The sequence below is a fragment of the Pelodiscus sinensis genome, chromosome 7 (assembly GCF_049634645.1).
Source record: "Pelodiscus sinensis isolate JC-2024 chromosome 7, ASM4963464v1, whole genome shotgun sequence".
NCBI lineage: Eukaryota > Metazoa > Chordata > Testudines > Trionychidae > Pelodiscus > Pelodiscus sinensis.
In genome coordinates this window covers 64110219-64131829 of record NC_134717.1, presented here as the reverse complement: position 1 = coordinate 64131829, position 21611 = coordinate 64110219, and the positions used below count along the sequence as shown (strand labels likewise).

The 21611-nt window shown below is 45.8% G+C and overlaps 1 protein-coding gene across 10 annotated transcripts in view; it reads right to left on the bottom strand.

Moving 5' to 3' along the window:
• The window catches only part of HDAC4 (histone deacetylase 4), a 226272-nt gene that overhangs the window by 19098 nt on the left and 185563 nt on the right, over positions 1–21611 (bottom strand). For all 10 annotated transcript variants that reach the window (XM_075934078.1, XM_075934072.1, XM_075934081.1 and 7 more), the window contains 6 exons: positions 17575–17621; positions 11655–11762; positions 11103–11158; positions 9198–9285; positions 7906–8025; positions 5293–5390 (listed from right to left, as the gene is read on the bottom strand). In XM_075934078.1, the coding sequence (XP_075790193.1) occupies positions 5293–5390; positions 7906–8025; positions 9198–9285; positions 11103–11158; positions 11655–11762; positions 17575–17621 (517 nt within the window). The remainder of the gene's footprint in view (positions 1–5292; positions 5391–7905; positions 8026–9197; positions 9286–11102; positions 11159–11654; positions 11763–17574; positions 17622–21611) is intronic.

The following is a 21611-nucleotide window of genomic DNA, read 5'->3' as shown; positions in this document are numbered from 1 at the left end:
CCTCCCTTCACTGCAGCAGTGCCCAAGGCCTGGGTCCCACTGTGCTACCTGCTGGAGACTCATATTAGGGTGACAATCTCTGACCCAAACATTTGGCATGACAAACATACTGCCCGGATGCGTACGCTGGTTGTGAGCAGGTGTACACTGGCACCTAGGCAGAGTCCCGCTGTCTCAGCAAGGACACAGGCAGCCATCCACATGGGTCTGGCTGCAGGACTGGGGCCTATGGCTCCAGGCCCAGGAGTCGGGATTGTAAGCAGTGTACTCCATGGGTCTGTGAACATGACAGCTAGGAGAGCGTCCTGTTAACGGGACCTGAGCTGGAGAGCTAAAGAACAGCAGTGTGGCTGGGGATGTAAAATCTAGTTTAAAAAGTTAACCGGTTAGATGGTAAGCGTAACCGGTTAACCAGGATTCCGTGAGCAGGGGGCTGCTCCAGCCTGGTCAGGCCTGCTGTGCCATGGGCAGAGGTTGCTTGGGCCCACCGTGGACAGCTGCTCTGGCTGGGCCCCCCATTCTGCACCATGGGCAGGGAACTGCTCCAGCACAGCCTAGTCACTAGTTCAATGCTTACCAGGTAACCAGTTAACCCTTTACACCCCCAACATGGATGCTGCAGCTTTTGTGGCACAGAGCCCAAGGCGCAGCATCTACTCTGCTGTTTTTCAGAAACAGTCAGTCCATTTACCCCTCCGGCGAGGCTCGCCCCCAGCACCTCCATTGCTCACTAAGCTCCTCTTCTTACAATGCTCCTGAGGAAGTATCCTGTAACACCAGAGTTCCTCGTGTGAACCTTCTTAAAGTTGGACCAAAAGCCACAGAGCCACTGAGCTGCATTTTCAATGCTTTCATTGTGGGCGACAGTGCCGGACGCACCTACCACACCTGCTCTTTCTGGAATATTAAATCCATGGGAGAAGATTCCCTTTTAACTAAGACAAGCATGTGGCTCCAAAGGAAAATGCTGGAGCAAAGACGGGCGCATTTGGCAAAGGCTGCAGGACCATACACCGAAAGATAAGGAATAAAACCAGCAGTCTGATGTGGAGCTGGGGCTTTCAGCCCATGGGCATGATGGTCACTGGGATGGACAGAAGAACCAAAGGGTTTACAACACAGAATGCTTAAGACCCGGTTTTCCCCACATGTTATGATTTTACCTAATTTCCAAGCACTAATTAAACTTTTAAGCAACAGTTTTCTCAAACCTCTTCAATTAACCTTAAACCAATCACAAATAAGATGCAGTTATGCTGTTAATCATCATCTACACCTGCTGGTAATCTCTCCTTGAAAATCCAGCCTCCCATTGTAGCAGTAATCATCTCTGCAGTAATTGCTTGTGCCAAACAGATTTAGGAATTTAGGTAAGAAAAAAGTAGGCAGAGCACACAAGCCCTAAAATGAGACATTTCCATGGGAGGGGAAGGGAGCTTAATGCAAAACCAAACCAAACCCTAAAAGCACAGCTGTGCATATATCTAATATAGATGTTATGCACAAACAGAGGATAAAAAAGGTTTTCTATAGTATGTAGATGGGTCTTCACAAAATCAAGAACAAGGTGAATCTTCCAACCAACAATGCTCATTTGACTTACAATTTCAATGAAAAGGTGAACAACATTAAACTAAAATGATGCATAGTTTATTGAGTCACATCGCCGAAGTAAACCAAAGACAAGACAACTGCTAGCACTCCACTGTGGATACGTTCTGACAGTGAATTACAACAATAGTATGTGCTAGAAAATAGTAATTGTTCTACAGCTGTGAAAAGGACATGAACAGTCTGCACATTTTGACTAAAATTTTCCTAGCCAGCTTTGTGTACTGTAATTAAACGTAACCTTTTAAAATGTTATGAGAATTTAAGGAATAGGAACACTATTTCCTCTTATAAAACAACTTAGGAAACAAACACTAGTAAAACTACAGAATGAATTTTACTAAAGTTTGTTTCTATAACTTATATAACAACTGTAGCACCCAATAACATTTTAATATTTTCAGGAATTCTTTTCATGACATGCCACATATTTTATATGTTAGCATTTTAATACACTTCCTCATAACTGGTGAAATCTGTATTGGACAAATACTTTGGCGGTGATTTCAACCGTGGAAAGTTAGTGCAGTAAATAGTGAGCTAAATTACAATGTTCTGCTGTTGAAAGTAAGTATGGCCATTGTTACACTATCATGTAACATTTTGCCAAACACTCTGAAATACCAAATCTGTTTTGTCCCATGAACTGTCCATTGGTGGGTGACGTGATCTCTTTCAACGTTTCCAAGCAACGTGTAATCTACTCATTGTGAGCAGTTTATGATTTCAGCCTCCACTTATGGATAGTACAAATGGCAGAGCTCAGGACACAACTCAAACAATTCCTAACCATCTCTACTTCCCAAGGTATTCAAATATCTTGGCTCTTCTGTCTAAGACAAACAAACATGTTTTAGCTAAAAGTTTATTTTAAGATTATTAGAATGATTAACAGAAAAATCCTAACCCTAAATTATTCATTTCCCCGTGGAACTAGGGAAACAGTACTATTTGAAATGGATTTTGAACCTGAAGAAAACTAGGAATGTAATTGTCATCATTTGTTTCATCACAAGGAGATTACTTTATGATGCCAACTATCCCAATTACTAACTTCATTCAAATGCTTGTTTTTAATCAAACTCGCACATCAGTCATAACCTTTAAAATCCCATTCAGCGCTGCACATTTTTCTTCCTCATATTTTTACACAGAAAGGTACCTTCCTATTCCAAATACCATGTAGGCAAGAATATTAGGAGTTAATGTAAGAAAATTAACTCGGTATCTCTGCTCAGCTCAAAGGATTTCCACTCATTCCTCTACAGACTTCAAAGCCTCACCGTTTGGCATTTGGACTGGTTTGAATTAAAATTCAGTTCTCTGCCGTGAGTTTCCAAGTTCATGGTGAAAGTGCCTGCTGCTTCTGGATTTCATTAGGGCCAATTTTCTTATCTTTTTTTTCATCTTAGGTTTGATCCCCTGCAAATGCAACGTGGCATTCGATGGGTCGGAATAACAAGGTGCTGCCTTCAAGGCATGTATTGTCTCACGGGGCTCACAAAAAAAAGGATATATGACCCATTCCCTTCTCTTTTCTAACTCTCGAGGGACTATACATTTTAAACTTCAAAGCCTTATTTTACATTAAAATAAATAAAAAAAATTCAGGAAAATGTTTTTCAAAGAAAGCTGGCTAAGATTTAAAAAGGTCATTTGATAATGTATCATCATGAACAAACTTGGCGTGAGATTAAAAAGGCTTCCGACGTAATGGATATGCTGAAGGTGTGTGCATGTGTCTATGTGGCGGGCGTTACTATAGATAAGACTGGTCAGGCAAGGAATTTTCCTTGCAACAGCACTCTCCAAAAGATGGCCGAGACCACATTTGGTGAGCGTATGCTGAATAACTGCTCTCTGCTCATTACGTGCCAGCATCAATCGCTGGTTCCACTAGACTGAAAAGATGCCATGGGACCCACGGATTTGATATTCCACCTGTGTGTTCAAAAACCTACAGACATTTTGCATCCACCACTTGGCATATTTACATCCCCCTAAATTATGCAAAGCATTTGCCAGAAGTCCACTCAGCCCAACTCGAAGTCAGAAAACCACGTCATCTGCTAACTGTTGAAAAAGATGCAAATTGGGGACGAGAGAATGATCTCTGGGAAAGATGAAGCCTACAAATACATCAGATGACTAACTAATACATACTTTCACATGGAAAGAAACTTGTACGAATACAGAGAAAGGAACAAGTCTCACACACGCATCTCTATGCACCAGTATGTGTGACACTTTAGTCAAAGTTGGTTGTAAGGGCAAAATGAGGAAATTTACGTTTTCCTTCTCTGCTGCCCACATTCACAAGGGTAAAGGGCACTATGACAGACTTCCATTAAGCTCTAAAGCATCAGCGAGACAGTGGCGCCCTATCCTAGCTTCCCTCTTGCAGTTCCACAAAGCTCTGTTGTAAATCTTCAGTAGAGTCCCAGAAAGGTGATACTGGACAACTCCTTTCAAGTGAAAAGCACCAGCATTCTGTGCATCCCCTCCCACAATATGAGAAAGTCAAGACTCTGACAAGTCATTCTGTACCATGCAACACAGCCTGGCTCTGTCTTAATCCTTTTATAGGCTGCCAGAGTGGAGCAAAATGAATGATCCAGACAATCACCCGTGTTCAAGAGGGATCGTGAACGGAAGAGGATGTTTCTACATAAGAACTGCTTCTCAAAGTTACACGGAAACCCAAGACACTGGAGAGAAACTTATTTGTAAAATCTCACACCCTGAGCTAGGGACAATATTCTGCAACCACAATCTGCCTGCCTGTCTGATGCTACTGTTAACGAGCATCAGCAAGACCGACCACAGTATAGCATGCAGAGCGCTACAAAAGACATTTCCATGGGCGGCCCAGGCTTTGACCCACAAATACAGAGACGTCTCTGGTTTCGCGCTCTGCTGTCACGGGTGAAGATGGGACTGATGGGAACGGAAAAGAAGAGTCTGCTCTAGAATTCCCATGCAATTGTCCCAGGGAAGAGCCTGGACTTCAGAAGCATCAGGCAAAGCAAAATATCAGTAAGAGAGCAGCTGGCTAATTCTCAGTGCTCTGCAACAGGATACTCCCCCTAAAATGGCGACCCCTGGGATGTGCTTCTGTTCCCCCACTCCCGTGCTGCCTGGCTTATTCCTCGCTGCACCCTGCGCACTCCGGCTCTGGGGGAGGTAAGGTTGGGAGTGTTGCAGAGTCAGTTGGATTTGCATGATCAGTTCCCCTGTGCCCAGAGAAAGGGCTGCGACAGAACAGACTGTGCAGCAATAACCCCGCAAAACGTGACTGTCTCAGCAATGGGAACTCACGCCTTGGGAAACTGCAACACAACTTCCACCTGGAGCGACTGGCCAACATGTCCTTGTGGGTCCACCTCCCCCCGCAGCGCCATGCTCACAAGAGGGGAGAGCGCGAGTGCGTGCACAGAAGAGCGTGCTTGTTAACAGGCACTGTCGTTTTGTACCAACCCAGCAGAGCTTTGGCTGGGCAGCACACATGGGAGCGTCATTTGGCAGCCTGCCCACGCAGCTCTATTGCTGTGCCCGGGCACTCCCCTCTGCTTTCCTGGCACTGGCTTCAGTCACAGAACGCTCAGGCAAACGCAATGCTACTTCCAGCTTCCTCACAACAGCAGCAGGAGAGCGATTTCAGCCAGGTGGCCTGTGCATTACCTGAAAGCAGTCAGATATTCGGCATCTCCCATCGGCGGGTCGAGGCCACCAGTAAAGGCCATGTTGACATTGAAACCAACGCCTGCGCCGGTGCCGACCTGAGACAGGGAGGAAGCAGCGGACAAACAGAGCGCGTTACATTCAGGCAATTCTCTCTTTGAAAGTGGTGCCCACACAAACACCTGACCAGTGATGGCCCAGGGCCCAACAACTGTGTTAGCGATACATGGAGTCCCAGCATTAATATCCCAGGGTCTTCTCCATTCTCAAATGGCTCGATGGCCCTATCCACAGAACAGCTTTCTACAATTCATCTTCAGCTTCCTCACTAGATTCAGAGCAGTGCTTTCCAACCCTGCTTTAGTGTGTGAATTCTCTTCAAGGAGCCACAAGGGCTGTTTGCTCAGAGTGAGAGCTCCCTCTACTGGTGAAAATAGGACTTGCAACACACAACCGACCCGAACCACAGTGAGTAGGTACTTTGGTGAAAGGTGACAGTGGAAAAGCAAACATTTACGGTAATTTGAAGAAAAATGTGGCCCCTCCTTTCTACATCACATCTACAGTCAAGTGCTGGTACACTGTTGCTACCTAAATACAGCTAGCCTAGAGAGTCAATTTAGATGTACAGGCAGTCCCCGAGTTACGCGGATCTGACTTACGTCGGATCCGCAGTTACGAACGGGGCTTTTCTCACCCCAGAGGACTGGAGCGGCGGGACGCCCAGATGCGCTGCAGTCCCGCCGCCCCCGTCCTCCGGGGCGAGAAATGCTGCTCCACGTCTCCCTGGTCTGCTGGGGGGGTGGTGGGGAGCCCCCCCCCAGCAGACCACGGAGACGCGGAGCAAAGCCTTGGAGCACACCCGCAGCGGGACAGCCCAGGCGCGCCCGGGCTGTCCCGCTGCGGGCGTGCTCCAAGGCTTTGCTCCCCGTCTCCCTGCAGAGCAAAGCCTTGGAGCACGCCCGCAGCAGGACAGCCCGGGCCCGCTCCAAGGCTTTGCTCCGCGTCTCCGTGATCTGCTGGGGGGGGGTTACCCCCCCCCCCCCGCCAGCAGACCAGGGAGACGTGGAGCAGCTTTTCTCGCCAGGAGGACAGGGGCGGCGGGACTGCAGCGCATCTGGGCGTCCCGCCGCTCCAGTCCTCTGGGGTGAGAAAAGCCCCGTTCGTAACTGCGGATCCGACATAAGTCGGGGACTGCCTGTACATCTAAATTGACTCTCTAGGCTAGCTGTATTTAGGTAGCAACAGTATACCAGCACTTGACTGTAGATGTGATGTAGAAAGGAGGGGCCACATTTTTCTTCAAATTACTGTCAAAGTTTGGTTCATTCTGATTTTTCATTTTCTTTTCCTTCCATTTACAGCTGCCTAAACCGAACACATTTACAGTTCTGTGTAAAATGTATTCGGCAGTAGAGATAAATAAGCTACAAGCAAATTGAAGTAACTGTCTGAGTTAATAACAGAAAATGTTTGCTAGTCCCCCATGGTAGGTCAAACATCCAGTCTTATGTAACGAAGTCAGCTAACAGTGAGGTTGTGGGGTGGATCTTTCAAAAAAGAGTTTTATTTTCGCTCAATCCCCATCTAAACAGCCGTTTTTCTTTTGAAAAGCCCTGGTTCGAAAAAACCCGCGGCTGCAATTATGCAAATGAAGTGCGAGAAATTTAAATCCTGGCTTCATTTGCAATTTTGAAGTGTCTAATTTACATCCCTTTTTTGAGAAAAGGGACGTAGTTTAGACACAGTGTGTGTGTGTGCGTGTGCGCGCGCATCCGTCCGTCTGGTGGAAGTCCTAATAGAAAAATCCCAACCTTGAAGGGATCTGTATTGGATCACTTAGAGCATATTGCTATCTCTGCTTCCAGAGACAGGGCCCATTTCCACATTTTTAAGATGATGTTTTTAAAAGTTTCTGTACAGATTTTTACACTTCCTGTCCATTCTAATTCATCTATCTGGTCTATAACAGATTTATGGGATTCTAAGAATGTGTGTTGGACACTGTCCAACAACTCTAATGAATCTGTTGCTAAAAATCCAATCTCCAAGCTTCTGAATGCTGGAAAAACAAGGTGTAAATGCAGCACTCGCTCCTCTGAGCAAAGACAGGGCACGGTCAGGAGAGCAAGATGGAAGCCATGCAGTAATGCTAACATGAGGAACCCCCTCTTAGTCAGTTGGAAAACAGACTGTTAGAAGGTAGGAAATGCCCCTAAAGTTGTTATCCAATGAAGAGATACGCAGTCTGGGACAGCTGACCATCGTCTGTTAAGCAAAGGGCTCTATTTGAACAACCGCCCCATAATGACTCATCAGAGACTCATCACGTTGATCTTGTTTCTTTCACTAAGCTAGTCTAACCAAGGCACCTCTTTTCCTAAGTTTCATGGCACTAAGACCTTGGGAAGGCACAGACATGGGCACTGGGTTCTAAGAGAAGCATTAACAGGGATACACATGGGCAGGGGCAGTAATAGCCCTGTCACTTCCCCTCCCTCCAGTTCTATTAATGCATCTCACTCCTGACCAGCAGCAGATTGCCAATAAAATTCCTGGATGACTGTCACCGGAGTTACAGAGAGGGCCGACCCCATCGGTTCATGTCCTCACCTCATCAGGAGCACCACTGCCTGGAAAGAAGTTTCCATCATCATAGCGATGTAGAGAAATGTACAGAACGTTTGGGTCACTGTAGAAAGCCTGCTGAGTTCCATTCCCATGGTGCACGTCCTTCGGGGACAGAGATCATAGCAGAGAAGAGGGATTAGTGTGCTAGTAACAGTCCAGATGAAAATCATCAGGCTGGGGGTTTTAACCGGAGCGTAGCAGTTTTCAAACACTAGAATGATCCGCACCATAGGCAATTAGCTCGCTGCTATACAGTAGAACCCTTACTTCGCTGGGGATGGAGGAGTTTGTGAAATTGAGGAGTTCATACAATCAATATGGCAAAGCCACAGCTTATCCCCAACGTATGGGCAGTATCGCAATGGGAAAGGATGTCAAATTAGTTTTCATCCACACTGCTTTGGTTACGAGAGGTTTCCTCACCCCCCAACAAGACATGGGGTTTGACTAGAACAGGTGGTTTGTAAAACCAAGATTCCAGTGTCCTTTCAATTCTATAGAACTGGGGAAGACAGAGATTTTCCAAAAATTAACCTCAATTATACCCCTGAAAGAAAACAGGATATTTTCTTGGACAGTCCCGGGAGGAGCTATGTGAATCACCCTAAGTCTGACCAGGCAGTCTGTCTGCAGGCCAAGCACCTGCTTAAGCTCTGTGCAGGAATGAGGCCTAGGAGTACAATCTAACAGCAGTGGAAAGAAAACAAAACATGATGATCGCACCCAAACATGCCAATTCCTCTATCACTCTGGAACCAAGGGGCTAATACAACTTACGAGGGGGGACATTCTTCCAAACGGCCCTTTAATTTCTGCTACAAAAAGTAGTCACTGAGCAGAGGAGTAAAAGGGACTCTGGGGAAAAGTGATGGACCTGAAGTAGAAAACTATCCTCAGCTTTTTTTTTAAAATAAGTGTATATTCTTCCAGCTCCCAAGAACAAAGTGAGATGGACATAATGCTCCTGCCCAGTAATCTTAACCAGTACTTGACACAGCCACCCCTCTTGAAATTTGGATCTGATCTCTGTTACTGGCTTCGTTTTGGCGGACTGTCTTTGGGATCACAGTGGGGAGAATGGAAAAACTATGGTAGTTTAGTGCTGTGACATGAAATCCTGATGTGGCCCCTAAAGAAATGTTTATTGAATGTAAGCAGTTTTAATGTGAATTTCCGTTTTGAGCTTCTGTGGCCTGAGCTGGCTCACTGGGCGATATACAAGGGCTCCGGCAGAGCCTCCATTGTTACTTTGGTGAGGATCAACGTTCACTCACCCAGTCCACTATAAGGATTTTGCTAACGCTGAGTCTCTGCTGGAGAAGCTTGGCTGCAATTGCCACGGAATTAAAATAGCAGAAGCCCCTGGAGGGAATGAGGGAGGAAAAAGAGCAGTTGTTACAGCTTTGCCTTGGTCCTAATACAAGATCGTTTGAAACAGAACACCGCCAGCAGGAAGAAATGCCTATTGCTTTCACCGTCTCTTCTCCCTTAGCAGATACATGTGTACTCAGTGACAACACACAAGCCACCCACCAGCAGGTGGGTCAGAACACTTCTACAGGCTGCAACTCTGCACTGAGAGCCTGCTGAAGTGCACAACCTGCCAGCAGGGATGTTTGAACGGTTTCCGGACTCCCACTCGAGTTAAGGGAATGTGGGTGCCGTCAGAGAGAGAGAGGGGGGATTTTAGTGACACAGATGAAATCTGAAACACAGGAGACGAGTTCAGAGAAGCTTCAAAGCACTCTGCTTCTTCAAATCTGGTGGTAAATACTTTCTGATCTCACCCCAACCACGTATCCAGGGACCAACGTATCTGAGCATTACTCATGAAGCCAGGAAGGTACTAGTTCAAAAAACAAGTTATATACAGCATTGAGGGGGATGAACTCATTAATATGGTTTATTACCCTCTTACCTTTGGGGAACCAGAGTTGAAATCAGCCCAACCCAATGTGGCCAAAACACTTCCAACTCTAAGGGAATAAAATCCCACCAAGGCTAAATGAGTGAAAGATTTGATTTCATTTTCTCTGTCTCAAAATTAAAAATAACCTTTTTATATGGTCTTGTATATTGTATGACATTGTCTTGTATTGTATATTGAATGACATTGTATACTGTTTCAGAGGGGTAGCCGAGTTAGTCTGTAACAGGAAAAACTTAAAAAAACAACAGTCTAGTACAGTGGTCCCCAACCTTTAGAGGCTGCCGGCGCTAGGGGGCGTGGCCATTCGCCTGCCAGGCGCCAAGGGGCGTGCGGCCCCCCCCCCATAGCCGTGTCCCCGGGGCCGGCCCCCCCCCCGCAAGCGCCTCGCTCCTGGGCACCCCCCCCCGCAAGCGCCGCGCTCCCAGGGGGAGGAGGGGGCACCGGCCCCAAGTGCTGCATGCCCAGGCAGGCGCTCCCCCCCTCGCCATCCAAGCGCCGCGCGCTCGGGGCCGGTGCTCCCCCCCTCGCCCTCCAAGCGCCGCGCACTCGGGGCCGGCGCCGCGCGCCCGGGGCACGAGCGGCCAATTCGCGGTGCTCCCGGGGCCGGCGCTTACCACGCGCCAGGGCTGGCTCCGGCACAGCACATGCACCACGTGCCCAGGGCCAGGCCAGCCCCGAGCACTTGGCGGGCGCACAAAAATGGCCCTGCAGGCACCATGGCGCCCGCAGGCACCGTGTTGGGGACCACTGGTCTAGTAACACCTTAAAGATGTGTAGATAGTATCATGAGCTCTGAAGAAGTGGGTTGTATCCATGAAAGCGCATGATACCATCTATGTGTTTTGGTAGTCTTTAAGATTGTATACTGTATCAGGTATAACTTCTGTAAATGGCATATCACTATTTCTGCGTATTAAAAAAATCTCACAACATAACTTAGAAACTGCTCTTTAACTATATCAATGTAGGTGTTGGAACTAACAGAACTGATGTAGCTTTATAAATACACAATCTAAGCATGAGTCTAACACACACTGTATTAAAGACAGGAGTGTAAACATTCCTGCTTCTAAAATACTACAAATAGCTTTGAACCTGAAGCGTCGGCGTATGTCACTCAGCAAGAAAGCCTACAATAAATCAAACAATTAATTTTCTAGCTTCCTGTACCATCTCACATAGAGACTAGTTTTCTTAACTATTGGCTCTACACCCTGAAGCAGACCAATGAAAGCACAGACATACTTACATGGGCGTACTCTCTTCAGCATGATGACCTGGGGGTCGAACAACAGCAAATCCATTCTACACCAAACAAACAAGAAGAGAGAGGGGAGATCAGACACACAAGAACACTGGAATCCCATAAGACGTGCTCATAAGCCAGAGTCAGAATGGAATTACTCATTGTTTTTTGATCACTGAGGAGTCATGGATTTCACTCAAGCCCTTCGCAATGTGTTAACTTTTATTTTTAAGAGACACTGGCACCCTGCTTTTTTTTTTTTGCAGGGGGGGGCAAGTAAAGGGGGAGCTGATTAATTTTCTTCTCTGTGTCTCTGGTAGAGCATACTTTGAACAGCAGTGAAATACGACTCTGTTGAAGTTAATAGCACAAGACTCAGGTGGCAGCCAGATCCTATCTGGGGCTCTGATCATTTAAAACCCACCCTTAAGGGTTGGTAAATTGTTTGTTCACTTGCTGACAGAGGGATCACTACATTCCTAGTCTGGACTAACACGGGCCATAAATCTTACCCATGCTCTCTGCCCAGAACAAGTGGGTTATTACTAGACCAACCTTCAGCTCTCCTGTGGCCACTTTAAAAACAAGTTCGATGACACAGCCAACGGCCAGGCGAGCAGCACCAGACGAATGAACTTCATTCCAAATTGTGTCGCTGTCAACCTGATGACAACAGATGAACCGATTCAGCTTTTGGAAGCAAGGGGAAGAGCCTGGATGTACAAGCTACCGAAACATCCAATTCCTGGCTCAATAGGGATCACCTCAAGAGCAATGCTAAGAGCTGGGGCACTCTGGCCTTTCATCCCCATGCATAACAGCCACAGCTCGGGTGTCTAGCATCCCCAGGCTCAGGCGGTGGCACACCGATTTCCCCCGGTGAAGACAGAAATGAGGACCCCGCCAGTGGAGCTTAAGGAGCACACATTGATCCAAGATCAAATGAAAAGCTTCAGGACAATGTAAAACAAACAAACTGAAAAACCGATTAACGAGAGATTAAATCAATGAAGAATGTTTAAGAACAGACAGTTCTCTAAATCCTCAGCTGCTCTATTTTGGCTATATGTGCATGGAAATTACTCCATTAGAGAACGAGGGAAAAAAAACACTTTAGCTAGTGTAGACTCAGAAGGGCCCATCAACATCTAGGTGTTAATGGTGGACATTGAGTTTAAAAGCTAAACATTTGACAGGACCAGGACCAATGTCTGAAGGGACCCAGATCCATGTAGGCGACAGACGAGGCGAGAAAAGGAAAAACATTGTTTGGAAATTCTGCATTGCTTGGTTTTCATCCACTTTCACCGACAGATTTAAGCCACGTAAGATGACAATCGCAGGTCGAGAGGGCTGTAACCCATCTCGGGGAGATAGCTCATATCTCTACACTAAGATGGGGCTATCCCTAGCCTAGATGGTCCGTGATGGTGCTTGTCTAACATGTTATTTAAAACCTCTGATGATGGGATCCTTTTCTTTCATGACTAACTAAAACCAATGGATCCATAATCAACAAGGACTGTTAATGGCTCCTGTCATGAGGGCAGGTTGCCAGCCACACTGCCACAGGCAGTGATTATGACCCGAGAGCTTAGCTAATGTAGTCTCTTTTGGATATAGATTAAAAAAAAAAAAAAAACACCCTCCACAACAAACCACACTCAGCTCCAGCGACTGAGACTTCATTGATAGCACAGCTCCTTTTAGCCATGCGCAGCAGTATCAGAAGTTGTTGATGTTGCTCAACAACTGTGGAGGCTGTGAAGACTAGGACTTTAACAGAGTTTTAAGAGGCGCTAGATAATTTCATGGAGGTTAGGTCCATAAAAGGCTATTAGCCAGGGGATAGATATGGTGTCCCTGGCCTCTGTTTGTCAGAGGCTGGAGAAGGATGGCACAAGACAAATCGTTGGATCATTGTCTTCGGTCCACCCTCTCTGGGGCACCTGGTGCTGGCCACAGTTGGCAGACAGGATACTGGGCTAGATGGACCTTCAGTCTGACCCAGTACAGCCGTTTGTATGTTCATGCTCATCTCAGGCCTATCAGCAGCTATTAATACATCACCAACCACAAGAGACGGTGAACTTGCCCTTTCGTCTCCCAGAGGGTAATGAGCAAACCGGTTGTCCTCCCTCTCAGCCTGTATGTACTGGGCCCTGCAGTTCCAGGCTTCTGCTTTTCCTTCTCAGCGTGAAGCCAAGCGAGGCTGAAACTCTCTAGCCTGGCCCCCCTGGGATCTGACTGGTGCCAAACTGGAGAATTTGCCAGACCATGAGAGGTCAGTATTGTCTAGCAGAATTATCCACACTGCCCCTGCTAACTGGGCTAAGAGTCATGTAGGGGTAAATTAAAGCTAAACAGCACAGAACACTGATAGCCAGGACTTTGGGGGCTGTAAACAAACTTTATGGGACCACAGGAAACTTGGCCACGCCCATATTAAGTGGACATCCAGCGAACTCACATCCTGCCGGACCATGCATGTTGCCGGACCAGAGAGTGCCAGACTAGAGAGGTTTGACCTGTATAGAGAACCAAGTTGTTCTGGGGCTGCAGCGTTGCCACCTTGCTGATGCTTAGTGCTATTGTGCCTTTCATAGAACCCGTGTCTTTACAGTCGCATTCTCCCACTCTAAGGGGAGCAAGGGTGATGTGAAATAAATATTGATGGCAACATGGGAGGTGGTGGCTCCCCACCTATGGAGAATGTCTACCAGCCCTTCTGCTAAGATGCCAAGGCAGCTTGAAACAAAGTGTTGAAGAAGAACCAGAGGGGGAGGACAGAGATTTTGGAAGCTTTTACTCCTGCAGGGAGAAATTCAATACTTAAAAAAAAAATTGTGCAATTTGGAAGCCAATTTCTAGGCTGTTGCCCCAAGGGAAGGATTTAAGCACAGAGAGTCTGCTACCTTCTGCATCTCTGGGTGCCTGCAGGGTGGCTGGCCATGTGGCCAAGCGTTTAAGAGCCTACCTTTGAATGTGTGAGTAAGTCCACTAATTGGCTATCAAGAGCTTAGACTCTCCTGTGATGGCAAACGTTAGGATAGGGGCTGTGATCTGGGCACTTCTCGTATTCTGAACATGCTGCTATTGGTGCATGGGCTGATGTTGACCCATTCATCCTTCTGGATTTCTGAAATTCATTTCTGAGCAGATAAGATTTGTTCTCCCTCCCCATGAAGTCTCCGGTGTCGTGGCCATGACAGGAGTTGTTGCTGGGACTGCAAATCACCCCTCATCTGGCAGGGCTTGGAGAAGAGAAGTGTATTTCTTGCTTGTTAGTGATGCATGACTGGGTCTCTCTTTCGGTTCAGATGAGGTTACTGTACAAGGCTTCTAAAATTTTCTTACCAAAAATCCAAGTCTAACTCTCTGCTAAATAACATTCTGATCATTACTTAATTAATATACTTTACTTGAATGTAAGACAAGACTTACGAACCTAGAGTCTGAAGAACAAAAGGTAACAAGTCCTCTCTAAGTACAGTAAACTGCCAATAATCCGGCACTTTTAGGACCCAGGGGATGCCGGATTATTGGAAGGGGGGGCTATGAGGAGTCTGGGGTGGAGTGGGGGGATGCGCCCCTTGATGCTGTGGGACCAACCCGGCAGCACCCCAGCTGCTCTGCCCCAGGCATACCCAGGTTAGCCGCTGCTGAAACTGACAAGCGGCTGACTCGGGGAAGCCCGGGGCAGAGCAGTTGGGGTTTCAGCTGGTCAGTTTCAACAGCAGCTGAATCAGGGAAGCCGGGGGCAAAGCAGCTCCAATTGTCCGGCTGCCCGGAGCACTTCTGGGTTCCAGGTGGTGCCGGACCATCAGGAGTGCCGGGCCATTGGAGTTTTACTGCATCAGTATTCTATACCCCGCCCACCGATGTTGCTACAGCAACTCAAACCAGCAGGAATAAATGATTGTTTAAATCAGCCCTCACATCTGTTCATGTAAGTTCTGTGTTTTTTCCTACTATGATCAGACTTTGCAGATTGGGAGAAGTTAGTTTTTGTCAATTATGATGTAACAGCTTTTCCTTACAATTGAATAACGAGAGAAGTTAATAATGGTTTTCATGGTTTGGAGAGAGCATGACTGTAGCTGGCCCTCTATGGCTTTGGAATGCTGAGGTTGTGTTTTTCTGGAAGTCATCCAAAGATTTTAAGAGGACCAGTTGTATTTGTACGGTCTCCTCTCGGATTTCCTACACATTCTTACCCTTCTGTCACTTCCATTAATAAGAGGTTTATGGGAATATGAACATTATACAAACGTATTCAAAATAGCATGAAGAAATACAATTGATGTAAGTCAGGTTTCTCCACTAGCACGACTGAAACCACTGGTCCCACCTGGTGGGCTTGTGACCCATAGCACATGGCTGGGACACAAGAATGTGAGCAGAAACTGCATGTACATGAGGATAAGGAAAGAGCGGGTTCCTCTGGAAGCAAAAAGGGATGATCTGACCCACGACCACAATCACAGCTGATTTTATGCAAGACCTAAGCTTCAAGTGTCAAGGCTTCTTCTCTCTGATTTTGGCACCCTGAGCTGGAGTGTGACTGCATGACTTCTTACAGCAACATTCCTCAGGCAGCCACAGCTAAGAACCAGAGACACAAGGGGAGGGAGGCAAGATCTTTTATTGGAGCCATTTCTGGTGGTGAGACACACATGCTTTCGAGCCACACAGGTCTAGGAAAGGTGCCCCCAGCTTCACTGCAAAAGTCAGAATGCAACAGACCCATTTTGTGTCTCCAACATCCTGGGACTGACAGAGCTATAACCACATCAGACAATAGATACCACCACCACGCTCTCCAGAGCAAATGGAAGCATAGTACGCCCTGCCAGGATGCCTTGCGGAGACGTGAACCTTCTTTCCATGGACCTCTAAAAGTCTCTTACTTACAAGTGCAGAACAAACTCTCTTTTTGACCTGCAGCTGCTACGAGTTCATTCCGCACCTTTCTGCTATTAACACCAAAGGGATCACTGCCATGTTTGGAATAGACGTCAGCTTGACGCCGAGAGAGAAATAATAAGGCAAACGTGTATTGCGAGCAATCGCTCCTCACATCAGTATGGTGTATGAAACAATCAACCGACATGTAAAGATATGCTGAGAAAACTGGCAACTACATGAGTAGATACTCTACACAGCATCCACGGAACCGTTTCAGCAGTACTAACACGATGGGCTTTTGGTTTTGTTTTGTTTCGGAACTGAATTCCTTCTGTATCGAGCCCTGTTGTTGCCTCTGCTCATTACCATTCATCTTCCATTTGCAAATGATCATTTTTTGCTTTGAATGGCACGCCTGGCTGCAGGGCAGAGCAAATCTAAACCTTTTTAAGTGTAGCCAAAAATTTGCCATGAATTAGGAGACTGCAGCATATTTACAATACAAAATAAAATAGCTTAGGAGTGCTTGATGGTAAGTGGTGATGGTATGAATAAATGCCGATTTTTTTGACAGGATAATTTTCAAAGGAGCAATTTTGCAGACTCAGGAAGAAAACAATTTTGTTTCATTTCCATAACAGAATCCAGACCTCCAGATTCAACCTCATGAGCTGTAATTATGTATAAGAACTACCAATGTGAAGTTTCAAACAATGCCTTCAACTGCATTTTCTCTTTTCCATCTTTTCCTCCCGATTTTCTATACTGTCGCTGTGCAAAATCTTATTAGGAAAAAATATTGGCTTAAAGGAATGCTAGACTTTAGCATTTCAATTTGCTGTATCTGTTAACACTTTGGGAGCATGAAAAAAAATCCTGTTATTAATATGAAATTTTTTACTGCCAAAAACTGATGATCAGCTGTCACCAGATGGGTGGACATTTTAGTTACCTCTTTCAGAATTCAGACACAATTATGCTAAACTCCATGCTGAAGAACTCCCGACACTGGAAACTACAATTCTTGCCTGAAGTGCAACTTGCAAGACATTTCAGTCTCGAGCCCTGATTTAAATACAACAAACTGCTGCTTATAGATATTGTCCTTCAACCACCAGTATTTTAATACACTATTTTCCACCTGTAGCACCACGTAGGCAGTCCTGAGGCACAAACAAGACGGAGAAAGACACCTACACAGTCTGAGTGACAATGAAAGTACCCCTTTCCTTCGCTGTATCTGTAGCACAATGTTGATAATCATTTTAAAACGCAGTAATCTAAGCCATTAAACATCCCCGCTCGGGAGATGAGATTTCTGCTTCGCTGCCAGTGACAAAGCATGTGTAATAGGTTTCAGTGCTCAAAATAGCTAAAAATCTCACACTGCTTTTGAAGGCACACACGTGAGGCTGTCGCTGTGACCCCACAGCCCTGAAGGACCCTGTTTATGGCGAACATCTGGTAGTAATTAGCCGCTCGGCAGAAAACAAGGCAACAATTTTTGTTACCCTTGGGACTCAGAGAACAAACAGGGCATTATTTACTCATTAAAGAAAATACTTACTCCAACACCACCACAAGGGAGCCTGACAAACATGGATGTGATGGAACCTGTGGAAAAAGTGAGAGAAGTACGTTATCAGGAAGGCAGAGTTCACCGGTTTAGTGGATGATTTTTATGAGAATGCTGAAACCTTTTCTAACACATGCTTCAGTTTTAATCACTCTGTAGTGGCACAAATAAAATAATATTTCAACGTGTGTATGTATAAAATATACAATTGTACATGCTGTAGACACATATGTTCGGTTCTTTGATTTGAACCACGGTGAATATAAATAATAGCTTTGCTGAAGCCTTCACAGAAATCAAATTGATAACAAGAGTAGTAACTGCCAATACAGCTTGACCCTGTCTAGTCCGGCACCTTTGGGACCTGGCTGGTGCCAAACCAGAGAATTTGCCGAACCACAGAAGGTCAATATTGTCCAGCAGCATGACCTACACTTCCATTGCTTGCTGGGCTGTTAGAGGACATGTAGGGGTAAATTAGAGCTGAGAGCCAGGACTGGGGATGTAAACAAACTTTATGGGACTGCAGGGAATGTGGCCACCCCATGAAGTGGACATCCGGCTCACTCAGCTCTTGCTGGATGACTGATGTTTCCGAACCAGAGAGTTTCAACCCGTAGTGACTCCTGAGCATGTCTGCTAAGACTAATGCTCTAATGGGGTCCTACTACTTTAAACTAAAGGGGATGAGAAAGCAAACATGATGCTGGGCTGCATTCACACGAGTGTGGTGAGCCAGACAGGAGCAGTCATTCTTCCACTCTGCTCTGTGCGGACCAGGCCTCAGCTGGAGGATTGTGTCCAGTTCTGGGCACCACAATTCAGGGAAGATGTGGAGAAATTGGAGAGGGTCCAGAGAAAAGCAACAAAAATGATGCAAGGTCTAGAGAACATGACCTATGAGGGAAGACTGAAGGAATTCGGCTTGGTTAGTTTGGAAAGGAGAAGACAGAGGGGACAGGATAGCGGTTTTCAGGTATCTAAAAGGGGGTTACAAGAAAGAGGGAGAAAAATTGTTCTCCTTGGCCTCTGAGGATAGAACAAGCAGCAATGGGCTTAAACTGCAGCAAGGCAGGTTTAGGTTGGACATTAGGAAAAACATCCTAACTGTCAGGGTGGTTAAACACTGGAATAAAATTGCCCAGGAGGTTGTGGAATCTCCATCTCTGGAGATATTTAAGAGCAGGTTGGACAGACATGTCAGGAATGATCTAGACGGTGCTTGTTCCTGCCGTGAGGGCAGGGACTGGACTTGATGACCTCTCGAGGTCCCTTCCAGTTCTAGTGGTCTAGGATTCTATGAAATTAAATCATGAAAAAAACCCCAAATTATTAGCTGACTGCACTTGTTTATTCAGGACTCCATAAGAGGAAAATCAATCGTAATACTGAAGATTTTTGGACTCTACTAGACACTTTCATACAATGCTTTTACAAGAGACACAGAATAAACACCCATTTGCCAGCAGAGAAGAGGAGCTGCTTAAGAGTGACAGAGGAAAACCACCTTAAGAGGTTCCAGAAAAACAGAAAAAAGATGCCAGGAAGACATTGTGAACTGATGAGAATGCCACTGTTATGTTCTCTGCCCATACATCAGCGATAATATTCTTTGTGCCTCGGAAAACACCACTCAGATGGAATGTAATCTCAGAAGTTATAATATGCACCAATCCTGGACAAAAAAATTCTGAACAGAGAACATCTGTCATTACAATTCATGTAAATTATATAGACAGTGTGCATATCTACATATACACTCTCATACAACACATGGCAGGAAGAAAACAAGCATATATAAATCAATACCCTTTCTCACATGCGCATTAAATGCCTTGGGGCCAATTGCCCCATATTAGCTATTTCTGACCATACTAGATACATCTCGGCCAACAGCAAAGTCAATTTGATGACAATATTTTCTCCAGATTAGGTTCTTGTTATCCTAGTTGGTTTATATTGAAACAATAAAATGGAGGAAGTTTCCTTAAAATGCAAACGAATCTCCTCTGTAGATCATGAAATGACAGTGATAGAAAGCACACGGTGACTGAGAACCATACACGAGTGAAATGTGTCTCAGACACAGCTCAGTAAGTTTTCCCCTTCAGCCGAAAGTGAGGTTAATACATCTGCAAAATTCATTGTTTGATGAGATCCATATGGAAGTATTTTACTGCCTGAGTTCCAGCCACATCTTCGACTAGTAACCCACCTATTACTTAATAATCTGACAAGATTTTGTTTCCAGTGTGTAGATTTAAAATAGCCTTATTTGCCTATATTTAACAGCTGGTTCTGAAGCTCTACCCCATCAGATAGTAGAGGTGCCTCTATATTTCATCCAAAACTTTCAAGGGGAGGCAGAAACACATACACAAGTTTTCATAGCCTGCCGGAAAGTCATCAACTTTTGTCAGCTAACCATTCACTTCAGACACCATATGATAAATTGTATTTCTAACACAAATAAAATGGACCTATTTAGAGCTACTCAAGTTTTACCAGGGCAGACAATTCAAACATCAGTGATAGATTTAAACTGATTCCTTCCCTGGTCACTGGGATACGCAGTCTTAAAACGTATTTGAAAGACTCAAAGCTGAACCAAGTTTAAAAGTACAATTAATTAGCACTGGATTTCTACATTTGAAAGAACTGCTTACAATGTGGAGAAGTTTGAGATGCAGACTTCCTGGTTTCTCTGAAAAAGCTGCTAGAATAAATGACATCTCAGCCATCAAGAACATAAATGAGAAGTCATTCCACCCAAAAACCTTTGCTTTCCTTCTCTCAGCTTTCTAAGTGGCTCCTTTAGGAATGAAATTTTCAACTCTCAGACCTATTTTGGGAGGAGAGCTGAAACAAAACCAGTTGACCCGTTTTAAGTGTGTGACTGGTAGAATACGCATCTCTATTAACAAAAGTTACAATTCTCTGCGTGCAAGTAATTCAAACACAGGTTTGTTTTTAAGCTACAAACTTGCTGTGGGTTTAGACCTTTGACATTTAAAAAAACCCTGGGTCATAAATTAAGAAAGCACAATAAGCAGGAACGGGCTTGATTTCAGGAATAGTCATCTGCTTTGAACTTTTTCAAACACATCAAAGACAGCTGTTCTCACAGGGGACTAGCTCCATTGCTAAAGTAAACTCCAAACCAATGCTGGGTTGTTAAACCCTCACCTCATCCCTGGCCAGCTACATTGGAATGGGGACATTTCCAGAAGGCCCAAGTCACATCCCAGCCAAGCTTATGAAACTTGGAGTCTTCTCCTACTTTTACCAGGCTCCTCCTCTCCCCCTAGAACCCAACTCACTGCAGCCCTAGCTTGCGGATCCTCCATTTCATTTCCCTCCAAGATGCACCCTTCACCGTTGCCTCTCTGGTTACTGCTACGCAGAATAAATGCAGGCAGCCACATGTGCAGTGCACAACAGCATGGGCTGCATACTAGGAAAGGCCAAGCAGGTAGTGTGGGTGAGTGGTGATGTCATGGCATTAAAGTCAAGGCCCGCCCATGGCTTGGGATTGAGCTGCACATCCATGACACCCCAAAGCCCGGGGCTAAGCGAGCAGGGAAAATCCGTTATCGGGCATCGGGGTGGGATTGAGGGGAGGGAGGGGAGAGGAGGGGAGGAGAGGAAAGAGAGAGAGAGATTCTCTTGTAATCTCAGTTAAGCCTCTGAACTACTGGCAAGTCCCTCCCAATGGAGATCCCTGGAGCTCTCATGGGAGCAGTATGCTCCCAAATGGGCCCCTAGCAAGCTGTAACACATAGCAGGAGCACACGAAGTGGCACCAGGCCGGCTCCAACACATAACCAGGAGATATTGGTCCTACAATCCATTTCTCTCTGCCAGACGTTACCCCATCCAGCCCAGTGCACTGGCTCACCAGAACAGGACAGGTTGGCTTTAGCCAAGGTTTGAGTTGTATTTTTCTTGCTGTTAGCCCAGAGATGCCTAATGTCTTTGCAGCCAAAGATGGTCCCATGGGCAGAAACCCCACTTCCCTGCGCTTTTCG